General features: G+C 43.1%; 1 protein-coding gene across 5 annotated transcripts in view; it reads right to left on the reverse strand.

Annotated features, from left to right (window-relative positions):
* Nucleotides 1-26405, reverse strand: part of nav3 (neuron navigator 3) — a 104743-nt gene that overhangs the window by 16034 nt on the left and 62304 nt on the right. For 3 of the 5 annotated variants that reach the window (XR_014568765.1, XM_083757578.1, XM_083757576.1), the window contains 12 exons: nucleotides 25349-25369; nucleotides 23913-23936; nucleotides 20175-20198; nucleotides 19777-19854; nucleotides 15203-15286; nucleotides 13381-13492; nucleotides 11912-12036; nucleotides 9950-9973; nucleotides 8510-8676; nucleotides 6308-6394; nucleotides 1447-1600; nucleotides 309-495 (listed from right to left, as the gene is read on the reverse strand). Coding sequence is in view for 4 of the 5 variants with exons in the window: in XM_083757578.1 (XP_083613704.1) it covers nucleotides 309-495; nucleotides 1447-1600; nucleotides 6308-6394; nucleotides 8510-8676; nucleotides 9950-9973; nucleotides 11912-12036; nucleotides 13381-13492; nucleotides 15203-15286; nucleotides 19777-19854; nucleotides 20175-20198; nucleotides 23913-23936; nucleotides 25349-25369 (1087 nt within the window). In the remaining variant the exon portion in view is untranslated. The remainder of the gene's footprint in view (nucleotides 1-308; nucleotides 496-1446; nucleotides 1601-6307; nucleotides 6395-8509; nucleotides 8677-9949; nucleotides 9974-11911; nucleotides 12037-13380; nucleotides 13493-15202; nucleotides 15287-19776; nucleotides 19855-20174; nucleotides 20199-23912; nucleotides 23937-25348; nucleotides 25370-26405) is intronic. The other 2 variants (XM_083757577.1, XM_083757579.1) reach the window with 2 other exon arrangements.

A 26405-nucleotide genomic window follows, 5' to 3' on the forward strand; every position in this document is an offset into this window, starting at 1 on the left:
TTTAGAATCTGATCTCAGGTCAGAATGGGTTAATCAGACCAGTGTGTGTCCGGCGGAAACCTCGTATGAATCTGATCTCAGGTCAGAATGGGTTCATCAGACCAGCGTGTGTCCAGTGGAAACCTCGTATGAATCTGATCTCAGGTCAGAATGGGTTAACCATTGTTCAAGTATCGTAATGGCTGATTTTACACCTGACATGACGGTGTCTGTGATGTTGAGGTTGTTGAGCGACAGACCCAGGGACTGACCTGACATGATGGTGTCTGTGATGTTGAGGTTGTTGAGCGACAGACCCAGGGACTGACCTGACATGATGGTGTCTGTGATGTTGAGGTTGTTGAGCGACAGACCCAGGGACTGGCGCGAGGATGACGAGGACGTGCTGGAGGTCTCGGAGGGCGGGCGCGCCGTCTTGACGGGCGTGGTCGTGGGCGTGGCGTTGCCGCTGGACTTGAGGCGGTCGTTCTCCGCCTTCAGCATCTCGATCTCGTTCTGTCAGGAGTTTCAAAGAAGCAAGTTAGTTGGCCGGGAGGGAATGCATTGCTTTTTTTCCCCCCTTTTTCTTTTTTAAAACAAGGTTTATTTTCAGTTTTCACATTAACTGGTTCAGACCGTACGACGCGTGGGCACGTCATAAGCAATCCAACCGACAGGTTGCTACTAGCGCATTTTCAATGATATCAAACGAGGAAGAAGAATATTCTGATTTTCTTTTTCTTTTTGAGTTGGCCTCCAAGGCCACCATACTCGCTCTGCGTTCATCCGCGGTCGTCCCGGTCACTTCCTAGTTTACCGCTGCAGAAAGAATCCCTCGTATGACTTCTGACCTGCCTCTCGTTCAAAAATATGAACGCGAGGGATCATCAGCGATTATTATCGGAAATCTTAGCGAGTTAAGCAAGCAAAAATATGTCTCGGATTTATTTTCCGGAACGGAAGTGCTGAGGGCTTACAGAGCTTAAAAGCGGCCATATCTTCCCGGCACACAGAGCTTCTATTTTGAAGGAATCCCGGCACTAATTGTGTCTAAACAAGGTTTATTTTCAGATTTCACATTTTCCCATTTAGACCCAACACTAGATTCTACAAAATGTCTTTCACCGCATGTGAGGAAAAAGGCTCAACAGAGACAAATAATATACTGGTGTCAATGTTGGGGAAGTGTTGGCCCAGGCCGTAGCGTAACGGTCTGGGCACCGGACTGGTAATCCAGTCGCAGTGTGCCGCAGGTTCGACTCCCGGACCCGACACGGCCTTTACTGCATGTCATCCCCCCATCTCTCTCCCGTTTCCTGTCAGCCTACTGTCTGTCCCTTCAAAAATCAATAAAAAGGCGTAAGCCGCAAAAAAATATCTTAAAAAAAAAAAAAAAAAAAAAAAAAATGTTGGGGAAGTGGTCTAAAAAGAAAACACTGTATGATGTGACGTGGTCCCCTGGCTGACCTGCATTCGGTTCATGGCCTCTCGGATCTGGTCCAGATGGTGTGCAGAGCTCAGCGCCTCCAGCCGAATGTCCGTCAACTTCAGCTCCTTTTCCCGCAGTTCGTTCTTCAGCTGTAGGATGGTCTCCGCCTCGGCCTCCGTGCACTCACAGAGACTGTGAAACCAGGGAGAGGGGGGTCACTTCACAGTACAGGCAAGTACACACACACACACACACACACACACACATACACACACACACAAATACACCAATTGCCTACGGTCTTAAAACTAGAGACGGATGGTAATGTGTTCTATAGAGGTCTCAAACTATGGTTGAAATCAGATCAACTGTGCTCACATGTATAGCTCCTGACTGGTTACGAGAATGATTATGTTTACTTTTGTACTGGAGGTTATGTAATGTACTGTAACCTTGCTGTAAATTTCACTTGAATGTACTTTTTATTGAATGTACTTCTTATTTTTAGATTGGGTGTTCTTTTAACTTTGTATTTTCAGAAAGGTCTCCTATGGACAAGTGGTGAAAACTACACTGTAAACGATGCATCTACAAGTTGTACAATTGTGCAATGAGCAATGTGATTGTTATGTCCATATCAAATAAATAAACATAAACATAATTTGGAGGGAGCCATACTGTAAATCGGCAATTCCCAACCTGTGGGTGGCCGAGGATATTACAAGTGGGAGCCCAAATAATAATGGCAAAACACTTAAGATTTTATTGATAATACTATAATAATAATAATAATACTTTTTTTCCCTAAATGTCATGGTATTTTTCCTTGAAAAATGCGAGTTTTCATTATGATACCAATAAATAGGAACTTGAAGTATACCATGTTAGTGCCATTGATCCAAGCCGGAACACAATCAATCGATTGACCGTTACAATAAACATGCTCTGCAAAATGCTGACCAGTTAATTAACATGGCAGCCGTTAAATGGTCAGATGTGTTCTTCTGACTACATGATAAACTAGAAACAGTGCCCCTCTGGGCACAGGTCTCCACCAGGGCAGGGCAGGTTGTGGCCTCCGGGTGGCGCTATAATAGGCCAATATGAAAAGGGTGACATTTCTTCTTACGCCTTTGATGGAAATTGGATGATTTGAGGCATTTTGTTTTGCAAAAATCCACCTGTTGGTGGCGCTATAAGAGGCCAATGTGAAAAGGGTGGGATATATTCCTCAGCCTAGTAGGAAAGTCCGTGAAAGATTTCACGTGAATTGCACGCTCCGTTCATGATTTGAGTCTTTTTGTTCAAAACAGGCCAATCCTGAAAACTTTGAAAGCCAATGTTAGCCAATTAGGATGGAATATGAAATATCGGACAGATCCGGCTTGAACACATGACTATAGAGATATGTTTAACGATTTTGCGGAGTAATTTGCGGAGTAATATCAAAAAATGTTTTTCAAAAGTCGGCCTCCTGGTGGCGCTATAACAGGCCGTTCTGGAAAATGTGGGGCATAGCTTCATCGTTGGCATCCAGGGAGTGTGTGTGCAAAATGTGGCATCGACCGGGTTAACGGGATTAGCTGTACACAGACGGACGGACACACACACGGACGGAGGGACACACACACACACACACACACACACACCCACACACACACACACACACACTGAGTGCAAAACATACTCTCTCCCCATGCCTTCGGCCTGGTGGAGACAACTAATGTTCATTTGGGAAGTCAAAATAAAGCTGACTGGTGGAAAACTGTCACCACTGTAAAACATGGATGTGGGACAGTCACACGAGGATATATATATATATAATATATATATATATATCCTCGTGTGACTTTAGAGATTTAGAGTTCATCTGTCATACAAAGGTCTTCACAGGAAGATTAGATAGAGTGCATCTTTTCGTGGGGATAATGTTGAGGTATTTGAGCTAATTAAAGTACTATTATATGGTTCTGTAATCAATTTAAAATCCATCTGAAAGCCTCCATTCCACACCTAACGCACTGCAACGTTTTCCTTGGATCCAAATCAGACATGCCGTGCTTACATTGATTATTCAGAACATAACTGACAGCTGTCAAACTCGGGCAATTCACAGTTCTATTTCTGACCAGAGACTGAGAACCTGACCTTGCACATCTCGTAGCTCGTAGCGCGGCACAGAGTGCCACGCTACGTTCTTAAAGGGATTGTGACATTAAAAAAAAGGTTTTGGAATTGTTCTTGTTTATTTTTTTAGGTTTTCTAATCTCAATATTGCACCCAAAAAACATGAACTTTTAACATTCAGTAGATTTTCTGTGATCTGGGGTTTTCTGGCTCAAACAGGTGCTCTGATTTGCCGGCAGTAAGTGACATCACTTACTGCAAATCCCATATTATGTCAATGGGATTTGCCAGCAGATGTCACTGTTTCACTGTGTTGCCTGTTTTCATTGTAGCTCAAAAGGCCCCAAAAAACCCCAAAGAAAACTTCAGACCACAGAAAATCCACTGAATGTTCAAAGTTCAGGTTTTTTTTTGTGTAATTGAGGTCATAAAACCTAAAAGAAAAAAGAAAAAGAAAAAGAAATGAAAATGAATGTCATAAAACCTTTAACTCAAATCTTTGCTTCTGGGGGGTCCCTGGAACAACATATTTTCAGATGGTGGCCAAATACAGATAATTCTGGGGCTCTTTGACATGAAATACTGTAGTTTGAGAACCACTGACATAGAAACATAGGGTTTAACCCTTTGAGAACCACTGACATAGAAACATAGGGTTTAACCCTGTGAGAACCACTGACATAGAAACATAGGGTTTAACCCTGTGAGAACCACTGACATAAAAACATAGGGTTTAACCCTGTGAGAACAACTGACAGAAACATAGGGTTTTTTCCAGAGAACTGTCAGGGTTTAGAAGGTATTTGTAGAATCTTGTGTCAGGTCTAAATCGATGAAAGAATGTCCTCGAAAGGAGCAGATGAGAATAGAACTAGCTAGTCTCTCTTTGGCAGACGGGGTCTCCATCAGCGGAGAGAAAAGGAAAACAAATTGGCCCTCAAATACTCAACATAAAGTGGAAGTTGCTCAAGCACATTTGAACTCGAGTTAAATAACTGGAATACTTGCTTTTAGAAACACTAAATTCACAGTATTCAAAAGTGCATGCTTTGAAAAATATTGAATAATTGAAAAGTACAAATGCCAATGTTCTTCTGTTACTACAATTATGCATTGCTGTGTTACAATTTAGAAATCACCCGCAAAGATCATAAAGTATTTTTGCAATTTGGGGTTCCCTGTGAAAGTCATAAGCTTCCTAATACACAAATTAAGTAAATATTTACAGATAGTAAAATAGAATTAAGTACAGTTCTCAAGTAAATGAGTGTTGTGTGAGGAAAGTGCAACTGTTTCAGCTGACCACTACTTTCTGTAAACATAGATTCCCCATCATGCTTTGTGCTCCAGAGGTCTGATACTTACTTGAAAATAAATCCCAAACTGGCCCAAATCACATCAAAGTCACACAAACACACCGCACTGCGGTGTTGGGTGAAATCAACCCTCAACAGCTTCTGACAGACATAATCTTCCTTACTGGGCGGGGTCTTTCCGTTTCTTTTACATGACTTGGGCGTGTTATAATGAAGTATAGACTCTAGAAAAGCGTTCCAGCAGCCAGCTCGTAGCATGGCTCATTAGGTAATAGACTTTCAATCCATACCTCTTGGGTTGAGTGGGTTCGAATCCTGTTCATATCATGTTTGTGTCCGTGCCCGTTGCGACATGCTTGCGGTTAAGTTTAGGTTTGGGTTTTGGGGGTAGGGTTAGTAATAGTGGGAAAACGACCGGTATTAAGGTTGGTGAGGGGTCCATTAAAACGACCGGATTAAGGTTGGTGAGGGGTGTGTTAAAACGACCGGTATTAAGGTTGGTGAGGGGTCCATTAAAACGACCGGATTAAGGTTGGTGAGGGGTCCATTAAAACGACCGGATTAAGGTTGGTGAGGGGTACGTTAAAACGACCGGATTAAGGTTGGTGAGGGGTCCGTTAAAACGACCGGATTAAGGTTGGTGAGGGGTCCGTTAAAACGACCGGATTAAGGTTGGTGAGGGGTCCGTTAAAACGACCGGATTAAGGTTGGTGAGGGGTCCGTTAAAACGACCGGTATTAAGGTTGGTGAGGGGTCCATTAAAACGACCGGATTAAGGTTGGTGAGGGGTGCGTTAAAACGACCGGATTAAGGTTGGTGAGGGGTCCGTTAAAACGACCGGATTAAGGTTGGTGAGGGGTCCGTTAAAACGACCGGATTAAGGTTGGTGAGGGGTCCGTTAAAACGACCGGATTAAGGTTGGTGAGGGGTCCGTTAAAACGACCGGTATTAAGGTTGGTGAGGGGTCCATTAAAACGACCGGATTAAGGTTGGTGAGGGGTCCGTTAAAACGACCGGATTAAGGTTGGTGAGGGGTCCGTTAAAACGACCGGATTAAGGTTGGTGAGGGGTCCGTTAAAACGACCGATATTAAGGTTGGTGAGGGGTCCGTTAAAACGACCGGATTAAGGTTGGTGAGGGGTCCGTTAAAACGACCGGATTAAGGTTGGTGAGGGGTCCGTTAAAACGACCGGATTAAGGTTGGTGAGGGGTCTGTTTGTGGCTCTGTGTGGTGCCACTCAAAGTGACTACTGGGTCGGGCTTGCTGGATGCATGTTCCAACCCCTAGTATGTCTGTCAGAAGCCGTTGAGGGGTCATTTCACCCGCGTGCCCACACTGCACGGCCCAAATCACATCAAAGTCACACACACACACACCACACTGCATGGCGCACACACTTTGCTGAAGCATGCCAGTTACCACCACACACACACACACACACACACTGCCCGTTACCGAGATCTGTGTTTGTAGACCACATGACCGTTTTGCCTTTTCTTTGGCATCCAAATGGGGGACGACTTGCTATCGCAAACGCACTTTCTACAGCGGGGGAGGGGAGGAGGGGAGACGTGTACGAGGTCGACGGACACAAGTGGGAGAGGAGAAATAAAAGAAACAAAAGGTGACAGAGGTGACAATTTGTTCTACAATAAAAATAAAAAAAGAGTGATGAAAGGTATGAGTTTGACTTGGGGGTTGCTGCTTCTGTGGTGACTCTAAAGCCCGACACACACCGTCTGCGACCGCCGCGCGTACCGCCGCGGCACAGTATTGCCGCGCGCCATAGCCGCACGGCAACACCAACAGGACGCTGCGCGCTACCACGCGGCTGGGGAGTTTTGTTGACTATATTCCATTGCCACGCCCACGGATAGCCGGGTGGAGGCCGCGCGGCAACGCCTGGAAAATAGAACAGCGGTGCATCGGCGCGGCAGGCGAGGCGTGACCGCGCGCCAGCGCGCGTCGGACGCAGCCGGTGTGCGATAGGTTCATTGAAAATAATGGAGGCACGCGGGGGACACAGCCGGTGTGTGGTGGGCTTGAGAGAGTCATTACCGATGAATGCTTGTGTGCTGAACCAGCGGTTCTCAAACATGTCCATGTCCCCCAAATCCATATATTTATTTGGTGGACCACAATTTGAAAAGATTTTGCGCCATAGCGGAGACTTGTTTAGAAAATAGCCGATAAATAACATAGGACTTAACCCATTCTGACCGGGCACCCATTTTGGTGTCGGCATCATGTTATGCTTTAGCTATTTAAAAATAGCAGATCTACAAGCTCGTATCGCGCCACCGAGTGGCGCGATACGAGCTTGTAGGTCTGCTATTTTTGAAAAAAATCGAAGAACGACTGACATTTTTAGAATCTGATCTCAGGTCAGAATGGGTTCGTCAGACCAGCGTGTGTCCAGTGGAAACCTCGTATGAATCTGATCTCAGGTCAGAATGGGTTAAACCGTCTCGTAATTTGGCTGGGAGACCCCCTTGGAACATCCTCAAGGACCTCTGGCTGTCCCCGGACCCCACTTTGAGAACCAGTGCTATGTACAGTACTGCCTGCATATGTACAGTATGTACAGTATCAGAGATTAACCCATTCTGACCTGAGATCAGATTCATACGAGGTTTCCACTGGACACACACTGGTCTGATTAACCCATTCTGACCTGAGATCAGATTAAAAAAATGTCAGTCGTTCTTCGATTTTTCAAAAATAGCAGACCTACAAGCTCGTATCGCGCCACTCGGTGGCGCGATATGAGCTTGTAGATCTGCTATTTTTCAATAGCTAAAGCATAACATGATGCTGACACCAAAATGGGTGCCCGTTCAGAATGGGTTAAAATAGGGTGCATTTTGCATCCCAAAACGCAGTCTATACGTAGTTAAGGGACGCAATAAAACAACAACCTCTGCATACAGTACACGTGATGCACTACTGTACTGTTTTTAAATGTAGTTTATTTTGCTAGCTTTAGTTATAATAATAATTTCTTCTTCTGTTTTCTACATGAATAGAACCACATTATAACCATATAAAATTAAATGGGAGTTAAAGGCTGCAATTTGTAAAAGATGGCAAAATATGACTCCTAACGTCGTTGAAGTGGGACTCATAAAATGTCCCTGGGACCATCCCTGCATCCTGGGACTCATTACATTGAAAACCTATTTACATCACGGCAGATGAAGTGTCTGAAGTGTCTAAAGTCACAACTGCTGCAACAACTGAACATTTGTTCAAAGATTGTTGGACAACAACTTCAGAAACTTTATACATCCACATATGATAACAGCATCCTAAGGTTAAGGAATATCACCTCTAATACTAAGCATGTGTTGTATGGAGAATATAGGTTGCTACCTTCAGGAAGGAGATATGGTGTACCAGCATACTAAAAGGTCAGACTAAAGAGGTCCTTTGTCTACCAGTCGACCTTGAGGCTTAATCAGGAGATGTAGTAGCCACAGGATAATCTAAGCGGTGGATATTGCTCATGTCTTTATGTATGTAAATTGTCTTGTTATTTGCGTTTTGTATATGTGTTTCTGCATACTTGGCTGCTGTGTCGCAAGACAAATTTCAGTGTGAACTGACAATAAAGTACTATAACATATCATATCATATCATATCATATATCCAACTCACTCTGTGGCAGAGGGGGACGCCCTCAGCATGGGCACGCTGCCCTGCCTGCTGGCGTGCTGAAGCTTGGGCGAGGACGGCAGCGAGTCGCTCATCTCCTCCATCTCGTCGTGCGACGACTGGGACTTGGTCTTCTTTTTGCTGAAAGCCTGCTTAAAGGAGCTGCGAAGCTGCAAACGAACAGATATACAAGAGCTGATGTTAATATCGCCACCCCCCCCTCCATTATTTTCCCCATGACCACCGGCACACATCCTGCCAGTGAGGCAGGAGGAGGTTAACTCCATGCTGTTTCCAAGCAACGGTGGATGTCTAAGGTCAGTAGAAACAAGACATAGAAAAAGGGGAAGGAGGAAGGGTCAATTCTGATGGCGGCCATAAGCGTAAGAAAATGAAGAATGCACGTGAAGGTGAAGCCCCAGTGGCGTTTCCAGGAATAACATTTTGGGGCAGGCAAGATAAGTGTTAATTGTCGTCTCCTCCTGCGCACAATCAGTAGCACTAAAGGTTCTCAAAGAGATATACCTGCCAGACGAGTGGGATACAAAGGCTGAAAGGCATGCATTTACATTCCAATGGGTGATTGAGGGTCACATTCTACCGCAACGGCCAATCAGCTGTCCACTAATAGTTATCAGGTCTTGTTTTGGTCCTCTCTTTTTTCTCATTGTATGGATTTTGGCCAGGCAGAAATGGATGTGGACAGACAGGCGGACGCCTTATTGTCCTCGCCTTATTGTAGATACGCCACTGGTGAAGCCACGGTAGTTTTTTTAAGTGGTGCAACCACTTCTACATCCAGCATGCAATGTCCGTGTAGCTGTGTACGTGTGATGTACCTGTAACCATGAGCACGAGTGGTGTGCGCATGTGTGAAATTGTGAAACGACAGAAGTATGTGACATGGCTGCCACCTGCTGGACGCAGACGGGAGTTGCACCACTTGGTTCACACTGGTGTGATTTTTTTATTTATTAAGGGCCTGCAGGAAACTAAGAACAAACAGGCAGTCAAGATGGAGGAGCAGGAGAAGAGAGAGAGGGGGGGGGGGGTAGTTGTTTCCATGCCGACAGTTCCAGGAAGGGGTGGAAGGAGGAGGAGGAGGGGTTGCACTGAAGGGAAGAAGAGAGAGGGAGAGAGGAGAGGAGAGGAGAGGAGAGGAGAGGAGAGGAGAGGAGAGGAGAGGAGAGGAGAGGAGAGGAGAGGAGAGGAGAGGAGAGGAGAGGAGAGGAGAGGAGAGGAGAGGAGAGGAGAGGAGAGGAGAGGAGAGGAGAGGAGAGGAGAGGAGAGGAGAGGAGAGGAGAGGAGAGGAGAGGAGAGGAGAGGAGAGGAGAGGAGAGGAGAGGAGAGGAGAGGAGAGGAGAGGAGAGGAGAGGAGAGGAGAGGAGAGGAGAGGAGGATGAGTAACCACAGCCACACATGGTAGTTTGGGAACCCACTGACCTGTGCCGGTATGGAATCAGCCACCTGAAGGTACAGAACACACCCAGTGTTAAAGCACACGTATACCATACGTACGCCCGCCACTAAGCACACCCAAACAGAAGCACACACGCCTCAACCGCACAAATGCATGCAGGCCCCATCTCATGCTTTACCCCAGGGCTGCCCACGATCACACAGGCTGTGCAAGTAGATGCACACATGACATGTCCCTAAAGAATATTTTATTTAAATATAAAAAATATATATATATATTTTTGGCATCTGCCACTTGAATTAAGGTAACTCGATTGATTGACATGCACATACTGCAGCCCTACTGCCCAGAGACGTGCAGAGAGTGTTAGAGGGGCAGGGGCTGAAATCCCCTTAAGAGGGCACTTTTGGACAAAAAACAGCAGATCTACAAGCTCACAACGCGTCACACTGCGACGCGTTGAGGGCTTGTAGATCAGCTATTTTCGTGGGCGCAACCCAGCACTGTTTAGCTAGTGGAGATGTGTGTGTACGACATGGATTTCAAACCAAATTTGTTCAACGCAAAATACTGTGTTCAAGTTCAGGAGACTTCGGGGGAAAAAAAGCAATTCTCCTGAATGCTGCCTTCCAGGCATGGCATGGAAAGGACAGGAGTGGCATTTGCATTTCTTTCACCATAGTAAAGGGCACTATATAAAAAGGCAGTTGTTTTACAGATGGGTAAAAGGGCAGGGGCTGAATGAAGCCCCCTTTAATGTCTATGTGTGCACCTCCCTGCCTAGTACCAGAGCCTGGAAACCTATGTTCCCTTTCTGAGTGTGAAATGGAACAGCTGATATGCTATTATGCTTGGGCTCAAAGGGGAAAAAAATACATTTATATTCCACTTGTGCAGTTGAACCAGAGGTTAAAGCAAGAGAGGGAAAGAGGGAGAGAGATTATAAGGGTTTGGATTATTCCTTAGTTGCAGTACCCAGCAGTGGATCGTGTGCATTATTTCCAAAGGCTGTTGGACATTATAAGTATTAGAGTTTTAGTACAAAGCAGTCAGAGAAGTACAGCTTATTATACAGTCGTTTGAAGGTGTCATTTGCTGGAAAAAAATGTATGCATAATCTGAAGCGGTCTCTGGCAATGCAACGTGTCCCAGCAAAGCACGGTCAGGACCTGGACAAATGAGTGACTTCTTGATTGTGGCCAGATCAAGACAAAACCAAGACAAGTCACATCTGGTCCAGAATATCACCCGATTTCAACCAACATAAATTCTGCCCACTAAGACTAAGACGTCCCTGGATAAATCAGAGAGAGTTCCCGATCGAGGCCAGATCAACTTAACGTCATATCATAACTGGTCAGATCTGGCCCAGAATAAGCTATATTATTATTTATTTAAACTGGTGAAGACGTCCTGGAAATGACGTAAAGATAGATCATCCCCATAATGGGCTGTGATCTGGCCTAGTCCTGAACGTCACCGGAGGACGTCGTCATGACGTCATCACGACGTCATCACGACGTCATCACGACGTCATCATGACTATATTTGACTTGCTGGGGTTGTTTTTTAACCTGACGCTGCCAGATCCAAGAAGCTTGCTACACAAATTTGTTTCACAGCTTATTGGGATCTGGGATCGCGGAAGCAAATTCGATGACGGGGCTGTTCCTTTTTTTCAAGATACTTGGTAGATGGTTGGATGGGACCGTCTGTCTATCACCGTGTGGGCGTGCAAACACAACCAATCATATTGACGTGTCTATATAGCTTCACATCCGGTTTCGCACATATCCCGCCCTTAGCTCACGCTGATTGGTTCGGTACGGAACAGATTTTTGTCAGCTCAACTCCCTGAGAGATCCCAGATGAGTGCTGTGTTGGGGAACATAGTTACCCAATACCGCCCCCATCTGGCAGCGTCAGGTTAGTTGTTTTTGTCCTGCCAATGGATCCGTCCTCAGTCAGTGCTGCCCTGGACTTACCCAGCTCTTCTTCTTCTTCTTCTTGTCCTCTGCGTCTTTTCCCAGGCTGCTCATGCTGGAATGGCTGGCTGCACTGTTGATGCTGGACATGCTTTCCGAGGAGTGCTGTCGTCTGATACGCAGATCTGGAAACGAAAGAGGTTGTCAGAGTTACAAAATGGATAGCCTGACTGTGTGTGTGTGTGTGTGTGTGTGTGTGTGTGTGTGTGGTAAATGGTAAATGGTGCATTTATATAGCGCCTTTATCCAAGGCGCTCTACATAGATTGTGCATTACATTCACCCATTCATACACCGATTGCGGCGGAAGCCATGCAAGGCACCAACCAGCACATCGGGAGCAATTTGGGGTTCAGTGTCTTGCCCAAGGACACTTCGACATGTAGACAGGAGGAGCCGGGATTCGAACCGCCGACCCATGGATCATTGGACGACCCGCTCTACCTCTGTGTGTGTGTGTGTGTCAAGGTCCGTCTCTTTCTACCTCTGTCTGTCTCTCTCTCGTTCTCTCGTCATTCAATTCCCACAGGGTGTAAAATAAAGAATTCATAAAACACAAAATGCACTGGCCAGCCCTACTATTCAACACATCTGACTGTTAACAGTCCTCTGCCACATCCTAGACGTTGTTGCTGTGTGTCTGTTGTTCTGGCTCGTCTTCTATTCATTAGTTTACTGTGACCTTTTGAACTATGACTATAACTGGACTGTGTATTTCCCTTGCTGGCCTCGCCTTTCTGTTATGTGTGTTGTCTGTCTCTGGTTGGTTTGTTTAAGATTAAGTGACTGGGTTAGACCTGCCTTGGATTCGCGTCTGATTCCTGACAGGCTGACACACGCCGTGACGATGCGATTTCCATATTGTGAGGAAGTTTTCCCTATCTGGCTATGTTATATATGAAATAAATATACTGTATAATAATGCTTTTTTGTTTACGACAAAGACACTAATATACTACTGTACATAACACACACACACTTCTCATAAGAAAATACAAATGTAATGAAATGTTGTATACATTTGTGTGTGTTTATGTTTATTAAAGGATCCCCATTAGAGACACATGAAAGAGCCTCTAGTCTTCCTGGGGTCCTAAATAACACAAATACAATACAGATGTACAAGTAAGAATTCACATTAAAACAGGAAAAACTAAATTAAAAATACAAAAACAAATTCACATGATAAAAACTATTAATAAACTCAAATACTCAAATCAGTTATATACTTGACAAATTGGCAAGGTATCGTTTGACATTTCTTTTGAAAGTAGTTTTGTTATTTATTGTCGATAAGATGTTTTTGGGCAGAGCATTCCAGAGAATTATTGCCCTATATATACCAGTGTTTTTGAGACAGTTTGATTTTGGTGTTATTCTTATTCTTATGTTTCCAGAGGCTGCTCCTCTGGTGTTGTGACCATGTTCAGCAGTCATTTTTGACAGAGTGTGTGTGTGTGTGTGTGTTACCTTTGTGCAGGTGATCAGGGCCGTTCAGTGCCACCTGGATGGCTGTCTGGGCGTCTGTGTTTTGGGTTTTCAGGCACTCGATGGTCTCTCTCAACTCAGCCAGCTCAGACTCCTAGAGGACGAGAAATATAAATATATAAAAAACTACATTTAAATATATTTAGAAAATCACACCAGTGTGAACCGAGTGGTGCAACTCCCGTCTATTGGTTCTCTGTATCGTTCCAATTTGTATCGTTCCTATTTCTTCTCTGTATCGTTCCAATTTCTTCTCTGTATCGTTTGCGTCCAGCAGGTGGCAGCCATGTCACATACTTCTCTCGTTCCAATTTCACGCATGCGCACACCACTCGTGCTCACACAGGTACACACACACATCACAAACAGCTACACGGGCATTGCATGCTGGATGTAGAAGTGGTTGCACCACTTAAAAAAAAGAATAATACGGAGGAGCTGAACACCACGAACAGCAATATAATCTCACAAAGAAAATGTTGAATTCCGTCTCGTCTGCCCTTCATGTATAATAAGAGGCCATCAGTTCAATCCAAAACTAAATGACAAAAAGTACAGAGAGAATAAAAGTCGCTCGATAATTCCTCCCACAAGAAAAGCACAGATAAGAAGTTATTGTGATGAGGATTAGCTTAACTCCACTGCCCCCCCCCACCTGCTTAGCATGAGAAATAAGATAAATAAATAAATAACTCCACTCTGCTGAATCAACGTCAAAGATAGAGGGAATAGTATTAGTGCATGGTCCCCAGCCCCCCCCCCGCCAAAACCACTGTGGTCTGAAGATAGGGTTTCTGTTTTAATTAACCCATTCTGAACGGGCACCCATTTTGGTGTCGGCATCATGTCATGCTTTAGCTATTGAAAAATAGCAGATCTACAAGCTCATATCGCGCCACCGAGTGGCGCGATACGAGCTTGTAGGTCTGCTATTTTTTTGAAAAATCGAAGAACGACTGACATTTTTTAGAATCTGATCTCAGGTCAGAATGGGTTTTAATCAGACCAGTGTGTGTCCAGTGGAAACCTTCGTATGAATCTGATCTCAGGTCAGAATGTGTTAATTAAAGGTTGGCACAGGGAGGGTGCAGAACATCCCTGTCTGTTTTAATTTGTAGAGGATTACAAGCTGCTACATAGGACCCCTCAGCGGCGTGTGCAGTGTGTGTGTGTGTGTGTGTGTGTGTGTGTGTGTGTAGTGTGTGTGTGTGTGTGTGTGTGTGTGTGTGTGTGTGTGTGTGTGTGTGTGTGTGTGTGTGTGTGTGTGTGAGAGAGAGAGACAGAGAGAGAGAGAGAGAGAGAGATGATATAGCTATATTTCACATATTGCTGGTCTCAGGTCAGTGTTGTTTCAGGGTAATCTAACCTCTTCCGTTGACCAGGATTGTTTTTTACGGAACAGATGAAAAGCATATTTGAAAAACTGAAATGTTCACAAGAGCACTTGGTTTATTATTTTTGTAATGAACCAAAGGCCTTTAATTAATGGTTGCTTTGAACCCCTAGGCTTATGAAACATCCTTGACTCATAAATGGAGTTTAACACTACAAATATTCTTCTTTAAAATTCTTCTTCTTTAACCCATTCTGAGCGGGCACCCATTTTGGTGTCAGCATCATGTTATGCTTTAGCTATTTAAAAATAGCAGATCTACAAGCTCGTATCGCGCCACCGAGTGGCGCGATACGAGCTTGTAGGTCTGCTATTTTTTTTTAAATCGAAGAACGACTGACATTTTTAGAATCTGATATCAGGTCAGAATGGGTTGAAAAACCTCCGGAGAGTGTAGGAAGGCTGCTGTACCTTTTGTTCCGCAGTCATGGTGAGGCTTTGAAGGCGTCCGGTCATGTTCCCCAGACTCTTCTCAAAGGCAGCCACCAGGTGAGCCTGTAAAATGCACAGAGAAACCATAGACTGTAAAAAATATGGACAAAGCGTTCCCCGGGTCTAACATGGACGTAAAATGAAGCCTGTTATTCCTGCACTGTAAGTCGCCATCTTTCTAGATCCGTTTTGGCCCAGCTGGCCATTGGCTGGTCCAGACAACGAGGCGGGACTTCCCCCCTTCTTCTCCGTTGGTTTTTATTTTGACTCGAGTGGGAGGGGAATCCCGATCATAGACTGTAACGGTAGCCACGCCCCTCAGAACATACGCAACTTTATGGTCATTTATTTTATAAATGGGACCATCATTTTCCAAAAAGAATATTATGACATTAGAAATGAGACTTTAAACTAGTGACTGGAAGCAGAAAGTATTCATGACCATGTTTATTAAGGTAATACAGTCTAGGTGAAGTTGGGCCCAAATACATGGACTTCTATGGGGCTATGGGTTTTTCTGGGTCCAGTGACAGCGCCACAACAGGCCATTATATGAACTTTCAGGAGTTTCAGGCTTCACAAAATATCTGTCTGACTGCCCCCCTGAGAGAAACACATGAATGCAAAACCAAATGGACCCTGCCTGGACCTGCATGACCTAAGATCAACCATTATGGAAATTATATAGTTTTGAAAGGAAACGGAACAATCTGGGAAAACATATTGAAAATGGGGGCTTATGTATGAGCGATTAGCCGCGCGCTTCATTTTCCATCTGAGGAAGCCGGGCTGTGACACACGGAGAAGGACAGCATCTCACACCATCTGCTCTGTGTCGTCTGAAGAACAGTCTAGCAGCTCTACGCATGTTGGCATTGTTGGGACATAACACCAGGTTATGGTGTTATGTCCAACAATGCCAACATGTGCTATATGCGGGGCGGCGGTGGCTCAGGGAGGTAGAGTGCCTGGATGGTAACCGTAAGGTTGCCAGTTCGAACCCGGGCTCCCCCAGAGTTACTGTCGAAGTGTCCTTGAGCAAGACACTGAACCCCTAATTGCTCCCGATGTGCTGGTTGGTGCCTTGCATGGTTTCCGCTGCCATCGGTGTATGAATGTGTGTGTGAATGGGTGAATGTAATGCACAATCTCTGTAAAGCGCCTTGGATAAAGGCGCTATATAAATGCACCGTTTACCATTTACCATTTATATGCTGCATGTTTGCTTTTGCCTGTTGTGCCGCCCTGTGTGCACGTGTGTTGGATTTGCATGTGTGCTGTGTGTGTGTGTGTGTGTGTGTGTGTGTTCTTTCTTGCGCTGCCAACACATCCACCCGTCCTAAGCCAAAGAGGCGGAGACGCCTGTCAGGACGACCGCTGCGTTGCACAGAGTTGGGCAGTGCGCCCGCCCGGGCAGATCAAAGAATACCAGCTCTGCTGGCACAGAGAGTAGTGAACACGCGCGCGCGCACGCACACACACACACACACACGCACACGCACGCACACACACGCACACGCACATGCATGCAGTTGCACACAGTTTCAGATGTGCACGACCACAACCGCAATGAATGCACACCAATGCCATCAATACGTTACATACTGTATAATATATGCACACATGAAAATACCAGGATCTTAATCCTGGCCTCGCCGCCTCCTCCTCCTCCTCCTCCTCCTCCTCCTCCTCCTCCTCCTCCTCCTCCTCCTCCTCCCTGCATCCCTGGATGACTCAGCGGAGGTTTCTTAACCTTTGGAAATGTCAGCCGTATCCAAACACATCCTCCTCCTCCATCCAACTCCAACCTGCCAGCACAGCGCGCAGCGCGACGCCCTGTCCCACTGTCCACCTGTCCGCCCCGCGGGTGGTGCAATTATTTGGGCGCGAGCTTTTGTGTCCCGTAGAGCTGCCCAACCATCTGTGCCGCGCCGCCACACCCACTCCGACCCCCCCCCAGCGGCTGGGTTTGACCCCCCCCGCCCCCCCCGGCCTTCTTATCCCCCTCCTGGTGGTCTCTGCAGAGAGGCGGGAGTGGTCCGGGGTAGAGGTTGAGGTTGACCACCGGCCGGCCAGACCTCCAGAGAAGATCCTTCCTTTGGTTTTCAGTGGTGGAAAGTAACTAAGTACTTTTACTTAAGTACTGTACTTAAGTACAATTTTGAGGTATTTGTGCTTTACTTGAGTATTTCCAATTTCCAGTACTTTTACTTCTACTCCACTACATCTCAGAGCCAACATTTGTACTTTTACTCCACTACAATTATTTGAAAACTTTAGTTACTTTAGTTACTTTGGAGATTTTAATTTTGATTAGAAAACATAAATTAACCACTTCAACCCAATACATTTTGGCCATTTGAAAATAGCCGATCTACAAGCTCACAATTGTGAGCTTGTAGATCGGCTATTTTCAATAGACTTTGTACACATTTTGAAAGTGGGACATTCTGCAATATGAGTACTTTTACTTTTAGTACTTTAAGTACATTTTGATGCCGATACTTTTGCACTTTTACTCAAGTACATTTTCAATTCCGTACTTTTACTTGTAAAGGAGTAGTTCTAAATTGCAGTATTGGTACTTTTACTTAAGTAAAACAATTGAGTACTTTTTCCACCACTGTTGCTTTTATACCCCCAGCACGGTGACACCTCAAAACGTCCCGGGAGGACTCACTCACGTGGGGCCACGCGGGCACATTGACGCCACTCTTTAACGCCTGATCTACAGTATACTGCACACCGAAAATAGCCCCCAATGCAAGGCGGTTGAGAGCTTGTAGATCGGCTATTTCCAGCACACGAACGAGGGGCAGTATCGATGAAGACGGTGGAGATGGTGGAAAAAGCCTTAGTGTATATATAACTAAATTGACGCATACAAGTTAAATTAGCAGCGTTTTGCTATGTGTTAAATTAACTCCTAACCCCGATTTAACGTGAACAAAGGCATAGCATGGAATATAACCCCCCCCCCCCCCCCCCGCCCCCAGACAGAGAAAACAGAGCTGCACTATACTGCAGCAGTTTAGAAGACTTTGTGCTTCTTAATCCTTTTCCTGGAAAAAATGTTAATAATTCTGTGCTAATTCTGTGCAGTTCTGATCAAAAAAAGATCAAAAGCAATACATTACAGTATAGAAAGTATACTGAAGGGTTCATTCAAATTAATTGAATTAACCTAAACAAATTTGATGGTTCAGACACTTTATTATTATTATAAAGAGTATTCAAAGCACAATAGACCGGACCCAGTGGATAATTTTATACAGCACCAAATAAAAAGGGGATCAAATTTCTGCTAATAATTTAGAAGCACAAAGGTGAAAATTACCACAATCATTCAATCGATGTTGTTAACCCCATTCTGACCTGAGATCAGATTCTAAAAATGTCTATTACGTACATCCTGACAGTTTCATTATTAACCCATTCTGACCTGAGATTCTGACCTGAGATCAGATTCTAAAAAAAATAGCAGACCTACAAGCTCGTATCGCGCCACTCGGTGGCGCGATATGAGCTTGTAGATCTGCTATTTTTCAATAGCTAAAGCATGACGTGATGCTAACACCAAAATGGGTGCCCGCCCAAAATGGGTTAAAGCCAAAGTGATGCAAACATTGTTTAAAAAAAAGTCTAAAAAATAAAATAAAAGTTAATGCCTGTGCTTTCTCTGTGCAGTAAAAGCCATCTCATATATACCGGTATACGAATATGAGCAAAAAACCACGAGAATGAAGTTTGACGTTGGGACTGGGATATATAGAATAATAGATCATGACATTACTGCCTCTTCCATGTGTAAAGTTTTGTCTGAAGTTCAGCCTCCTCCGCCCGCCTGGCTCCCACACGGCACAACTTCAGCGATCAAAGCCCATCTGCTCCACGCTTGATCAGACACAGTAGGGTCTAAATAGTGTATACGTGGGACACCACAGTCTCTGCTGTATCACTTCACATCTCACCGCAAAGATAGACAGCATCTCCTGGGGATTAAGAATTCTCTCTCACCCACCCACGCTCTCGTGTCTTTTGGGTACCACTTATTCTCGCCCCTCTCTGTATTTCTTTCTGTCCTTCCATCTCTCTCTTCCGCCCTTTCTTGCTCCCTGTTTTGCATTCTCTTCCTGTCTTACTGTCCATGCTCTCTCTCTCTCTCTCTCTCTCTCTCTCTCTCTCTCTCTCTCTCTCTGTGTTCTGCTCTGCTGAATCAGTGAGATGCGCCGTTCCAGAGACAGAGACAATCCTCAGTGTATGGTAAACAAGCCTGCGCACGCGCACACGCACATGCACACGCACACGCACACACACACACACACACACACACACACACGCACACACACACACACAGTGCAGCGTCAAATACCGTATGTCTGAAATAAATTGAATTAGCAGTCTCCTTAAAAGACTTGGGGATTTCAAGGGCTTCCAAAGGCTATACTACGTATAGGCTTTCAATTAAAGCTTTTCTCTGCCTGCAGGCTATCATCATGTAAATGCGCCGTCTGTTTTGTTTTTTTGACTGTTGGAAGGAAAAACACACTCACGTTGGCAGACAGCTGAGACGTCAGGGTCGCGACCTTCTCCTGAGAAGCGTCCAGCTCTCGCCGCAGCTTTCTGATTTGCTGGAGGGGAGACGGTAAACAAAGGTCAAAGGGCATGAAGATTACAGTCATTGTTTTTTATGAACACTGATGTGAACAGCCTTTCTGTTTCAAATTGGGGTTTTTTTTACACCGTAAAACCTCTGTGTATAATCTATCCATTTGTAACTCAAAGAGTGTAGAAAATGTAACCAAATGGACCTGTAAAGGTCCGTATACATACACGGAAACAAAATTGGGAACAAATTTAAATGGATAAACAAACACTGCACATTTTACTGTGTGACATAATATGGGGAAAAAACAATGTGATGAAATGTGAACATAAATGGGGGAATTACCGTGGAATTTTGGACTGTTTGGCCCTTGATTGGAAAGAGAAAAGTAAAGGTTAACTCTATGTTGCATGTTTCCATCAAACAGCATGAGTGTGGCTGGAGGAAAATTGGTTATAAAATGCTAGCTTAAAGATGTATTCAGTGATTTCACTCAAAAAACCTTAGGTTTCGTTTTTTTGGCTGTGGGACCCAGCCTTTCGTCCAATCAGGATAGAGAGTCAAAAACGAAACCTAAGGTTTTTTGACCCCCCCAGGGGTTAACTGGGGACAGGGAGGAACTCCTTATATGGCCAGCACACTCTATAGTAGGGAGGATTATCACAACAAAACAAAAAAAATAAGTGATATTTGAATTAAGTGAAATCACTGAATATACCTTTAACACGCAAACAAACAAACAAACAGCAATATATTACCATGACAGCCTATAAACCCCAGACTTGGGTTAAATAGTAATATAGCCTACTTTACAGCAACTTTGTTGTGACATTTATCAGCTTATAGCAGCCTGATACAATATCTACACACTACAGTGTGTGATGTTCTAAACGTCTATAAACCCAAACCATAAAGCAGGTTAAAATAAATAAATATGCTGTGCCATCATTCTGATCTGATCCAATTAACCCTGGTCTGGTTTGGTGCAAATCTTGGCTCAAATTAAAGTGTGACTTTCAAACCTGAATACCTGAATACCCTTCATTCATGCTCACTGTGAGAACATTTTGATAATCATGAAATCATACTTCTGAAATTATAATTTATGTTTTTCCTCAAAAGCCACAACAACTCTGCCTATGTAAAACGCTTCAACATGCTCTGAATGTCCTTGTCCTTCCAAACAATGGCTAGTAAATATTTTTTTTGACTAATGTCCATTTAGTGAAATACAGTAGACTACAAAGCATGCAGCAATATACTGTACATGACATCCAAAAAATATGTACCAAAATGCCTTTTATCAACATAAATTAAATTCTAAATTGGCCCATGTCTTCAATGCCTATGAATTGTAACCCCTTCTCATCACATATAGGGCATGTAGCAGTAAGTATTTCAAACTAACAGAAATATCCAGCATGGTACTCTAGTACTGTACATGGGTCATAGGATTTGCACAGTTAGCATATTAGCTTAGCACAGGGCAGGACTTCATATCACAGGTGTAGTAAATTATTCATGTTACATTTTCCTTCCTAGAACAACCTCTGCATGAGAATTCTCTTTCCAACAGTATTTTGCATTTTAACTTACAAACATAGACACAGGCCTAGTATCATCTCCAATTTTTAACAGACTGGAGATCATTTTTGCATCATGTTTTCTCATAGTGCTTTCTGTAGTGGCTGGCATGCTGCCTGCTGCTGCTCTAATTGGAAATGGATTCTGGGAAATGAAACTTAAGGAAAGTGAAACTAAAACAATGAATACACTACTTAAAACGTCCACAAGGGGGCTCTGAAGTTAACCTGAACAGGTGACAGAAGAGATAACGCAGCAGGTTCTCAGCTGTTTCAACAACAAATGTCATGAAATATATTAAGGAATTTATTTCAGGAATGTTTTAACTTGCTATTAACAGCACAGAGCCATCTCCCTGACAGAATTACCAGACTGATTTATTTCTGTCTTATATTATGACATGTGGGGTTCAGGGATTCAGGAATTCAAGTTAGAAAGTGCTGAAGATGAACCAGTAACAGTATGTCGTTATTCATGAAATAATATTTAATGAATGCAGAATGTAGTCATTAATTAAAAAGTAATGCAACATAGGGTTAAATGTATGCACCGTTGACCGGTTCTATTGGTTTTACATTAAACCAAATTAATATCACTGCTTGGGATCTGATGGGATCCAGTGGTGGAAAGTAACTACGTACTTTTACTTAAGTACTGCACTTGAGTACAACTTTGAGGTATTTGTACTTTACTTGAGTATTTCCAATTTCCAGTACTCCACTACATCTCAGAGCCAAAATTTTTACTTTTACTCCACTACAATTATTTGAAATTTTTAGTTACATGTTACTTTGGCGATTTTAATTGTTTGATTAGAAAACATACATTAACCAATACAACCATACAATAGCAGATCTACAAGCTCACAGTCCGTACTTTTACTTTTTGTAACGAAGTACTTCTAAATTGCAGTATTGGTACTTTTACTTAAGTAAAACAATTGAGTACTTTTTCCACCACTGATGGGATCTGAGGCTAAGCAATAATATGTCAACATTTTATTGACTTTAGTGTTTTTGTATTCAGACAGCCAGCCAATGGGTAGAACATATTCAGACAGCCAGCCAATGGGCAGAACATATTCAGACAGCCAGCCAATGGGTAGAACATATTCAGACAGCCAGCCAATGGATAGAACATATTCAGACAGCCAGCCAATGGGTAGAACATATTCAGACAGCCAGCCAATGGGTAGAACATATTCAGACAGCCAGCCAATGGGCAGAACAATTTGAGTCTCTGTCACACATCTAGGGGCCACACTCTGCATTCAACGATGTTCCTAGAAGCTTTGTCATTGGTCGGAAAAACTAACTAACCAATCAGGAAGTAGACAGGCAAATCGACCAATGACAAAGCTTCTAGGAAAATCTTTGAATGCAGATTGTGGCCCCTAGAATGTGTCACAGAGACAAAAAAGATTTGGGAGCGTTTTACTCATTGCTGGCTGTCTGGATACAAAAAATAATAATCATTCAAATTTGGACATATTATTGCTTATAGCAGCTTTAAGACATACATGTATGAACTGACACATTATGTAATAGATAGACACTATTACAGTACATTATGTTATGAAGCCCATGTTTATCATGCATTATGAACATACTCACAATGCAATTTTATCTGCTTATGACTCTGTATAATTATAAGCACCCGTATTCATAATGCACTCGACTGTCGACACACTTTTTTTACAAGGGTCATAGTGTAATACAATTCTCCTACTTTTAATACACTAATATGTTTTATAATACATCACAATCACTGTTATGATGAATGTGATTATAAGTGGTCATTGGGTGTGTAATTAAATAAAGTATACTGGCATTCCAGGACGTGTAAGGCAGACAATTTTTGGCTTGTTCTTGCATAGATCTTTTTTTTGTTGCTTTACTTACAGCCAATGACCACTTATATCGACTTACATTATAACACAGATTAGTTAAAGTATAATTATAATAATAGAGTATGTTACAATTATATGACAATTATAATACACCACCTGGCTGAAAGAAAAGGTCTGTGAGTGAACCGTATTTATTAAGTATTATGACACTTGACCATAAAATGCTTCATAAATGGTAATGATTAGGGGGGTGCGTCAGCTATGTCGGGAGATATGGCCAAATAGCTAAACGGTTTAGCTATTGAAAAATAGCTCATAGAGCTTGTACTGTAGGTCTGCTATTTTTGAAAAATCGTGAAAATGTGGCACAAATTTAGAATTTGAAAACATGGGTTTTTCTGAAAACTTAGAAGACATTTGTAGAATGTAGGCCTCTGGTCTAAATGGATTAAGAGTGCCTATAGAGCTATAATTAAACAGTGTTATAAGCAGTTGTGTCACTCGGGGAACGATAATGCATTATGTAGTATTGTGTTTATGTTGGACTTAATATAAACCGTTTCCGACACATCCTGTAATGTGTACATTCTGTACACTGGAAAACAAGGCAAACAGCCGTGACTTGGCCTCGGCGTGGAATGGATTCTTACCTCAGAATGGGCCTTCTCTTCCGTCTGTATGGGAGGAACATAGTTGTTTTTTTTAATAGAAGGGAACATTAACCCAAGTGTATAATTGCATCATGTGATATCAGATACAGTATAACGTCAGCTGTGTTGACTTTTAAGGGGACTTTAAAGGAGAATTCCATACTAAAAGGCTTTCTTTGTAGTTGTTACATCCCCATCAAAGAGGTCCAGGTGTTATTTTGTGCAAAAGCTCCTTATTGGCTATTTCCCCTACCATAAGCCCTAAATGAATTGCATTGCATTGAATGGGATGTATGGGGTGTTGTGCCAATTCACTTATTTCCATCGAAATAAGCAGTAAACTGTGCCGCTTGGGTTATTATTTACATTATGAAGAGAGGATATATACAAAATAATTATAATTTTGAGCGATGGAAATAAGCGAATTAGCACAACACCCCATAGCCCCATTCAATTCCCATTCAATTCAATGCAATTCATTTAGGGCTTATGGTAGGGGAATTAGCCAATAAGGAGCTTTTGCACAAAATAACACCTGGACCTCTTTGATGGGGACGTAACAACTACAAAGAAAGGTAAGAAAGCCTTTTAGTATGGAATTCTCCTTTAATATTATGGTGAACTTGTAATGCCAATATCGGTATCAATATATAAATAAATATCAGTCAATATCAGGGAGCCTATGAGCGCAACCACAACAATGCACGTTCAATTTCCCTGTGGGTTGTGAAAATAAAGAGGAAAAACAACAAACAAAAAAACAACACAAAAACAATACATGCATTTGGAAACGAAAGGAAATGGGAATGACTCCGCTTGGCCCCAGTGTTGTGGTACAAACTGTGTTGTTTTCGTCGACTAAAACTAAAGACGAGAAATAGTCCGTCGACTACCTTTTTGCACTGTCGAAAACTAAACGTAAAACTACATGAAACTAAGCTAGGATGACTAAAACTAAGACTAAATATACTGACAATTTCATCAACAAATAAAAACTAGACTAATTTTTTTTTAGGAAGGGACTATAGTGGACAAGAGATCCAGTATAAGTAATTTTACATTTTGGTTGCATGCTGAAATAGCTGATCTACAAGCTCACAACGTGTCGCAGCGCGACGCGTTGTGAGCTTGTAGATCGGCTATTTTCAGCAAGCGTCATTACGACGGCATCAACGCCCACCAAAATACATTTTAGTCGACTAAATCAACTGTAGATTTAGTCAACTAAAATCTTATGATATTTAGTCGACTAAAACTAGACTAAGATTAAAGCATTCCAGGTGACTAAAATGTGACTGAAACTAAATCAAAACTATATTCAAGAGACTAATGACTAAAACTAAAATCAAAATCAAAATAATTTGCTGCCAAAAACAACACTGGGTACAAATAGGAATACTTGTCTGTGTGGTGTGAGATGTGGTGACAGTCTTTACCTTGTCCAGATAGTATAGAACCTGGAAGTGAAAGAATGGTTGGTTTCAAACAATGGAACAAGTTGCATTGTCCCTTTAAACACAGGGATACAACTTTTACGTTGTGCCAATTAATCTCATTTGTCATCATCTAATTGTCTTGTTTCAGTAGGTGCTACTTCCCATAGACAGCCCATTCATCCAAACAGAAAAGTCCCCTCTAATTATATTAAACGTCAAAATCACCAACATTGCAGCTGCAGGGAAAGCTTTAATTATCCTCTTTCTTATCTGCAAAGTGTTTGTTTCATAAAAATCCACCGTAGACATGTTATGAGCTACTTCGCTGTCAAGAAATTCCTTGCATGTGAATTCTTTCCTAAGTGTTGGAGTTTGGAAGCGCTCGTTGAATATCACTCAACCGCCCATGCGTACTACCCGTTTTGAATTTGCACATGCAGCAGGAGGTTGCTTTACTGATAACGAGCGCTTCCATATGAAACAAACACTTTACAGATAGTAAGACGATAATTCAAGCTCTCCCTACACTATAGCCCTGGTCCATAGCCTTCTACTGCTTCTACGATTCTGCCCTGCGCAGTAAGACTATGGGACTTTCCGTTTTAAATCTCAAATCGAAATCAGACCAGCCTCTCCTCTTTGGCGTAAATAAAAAGAACGTTTTTGCTACTCACCAAAACAAAGGCGGGTTGTGTCATTAGAAAGCTTTCCTTAGTGGACGCACTCTGAGCCCCCCACCACAGAAAGGGATTTGTTTTCACCGGAGGAAAAATATTCTCTATGAGGCAGTTCTCTGGGCAATATCAGTAGAGGGCGCAGCGGAGTAACTAAAAATATATATTTTTCCGGTGGAAACAAAATCCCCTTTTGGTCAAAAAGTACAGTTTATACGTGTGGTGGGGGGGCTCAGAGTGCGTCCACTAAGGAAAGCTTTCTAATGACAAAACTCGCCTTTGTTTTGGTTGAGTAGCAAAAACGTTCTTTTTATTTACGCCAAAGAGTAGAGGCTGGTCTGCATTCATGCGAGCGGCGGAAGTTGAGAGTAACATAGCTCTAA

Source organism: Protomyctophum parallelum (genome assembly GCF_964188405.1).
Source record: "Protomyctophum parallelum genome assembly, chromosome: 22".
NCBI lineage: Eukaryota > Metazoa > Chordata > Actinopteri > Myctophiformes > Myctophidae > Protomyctophum > Protomyctophum parallelum.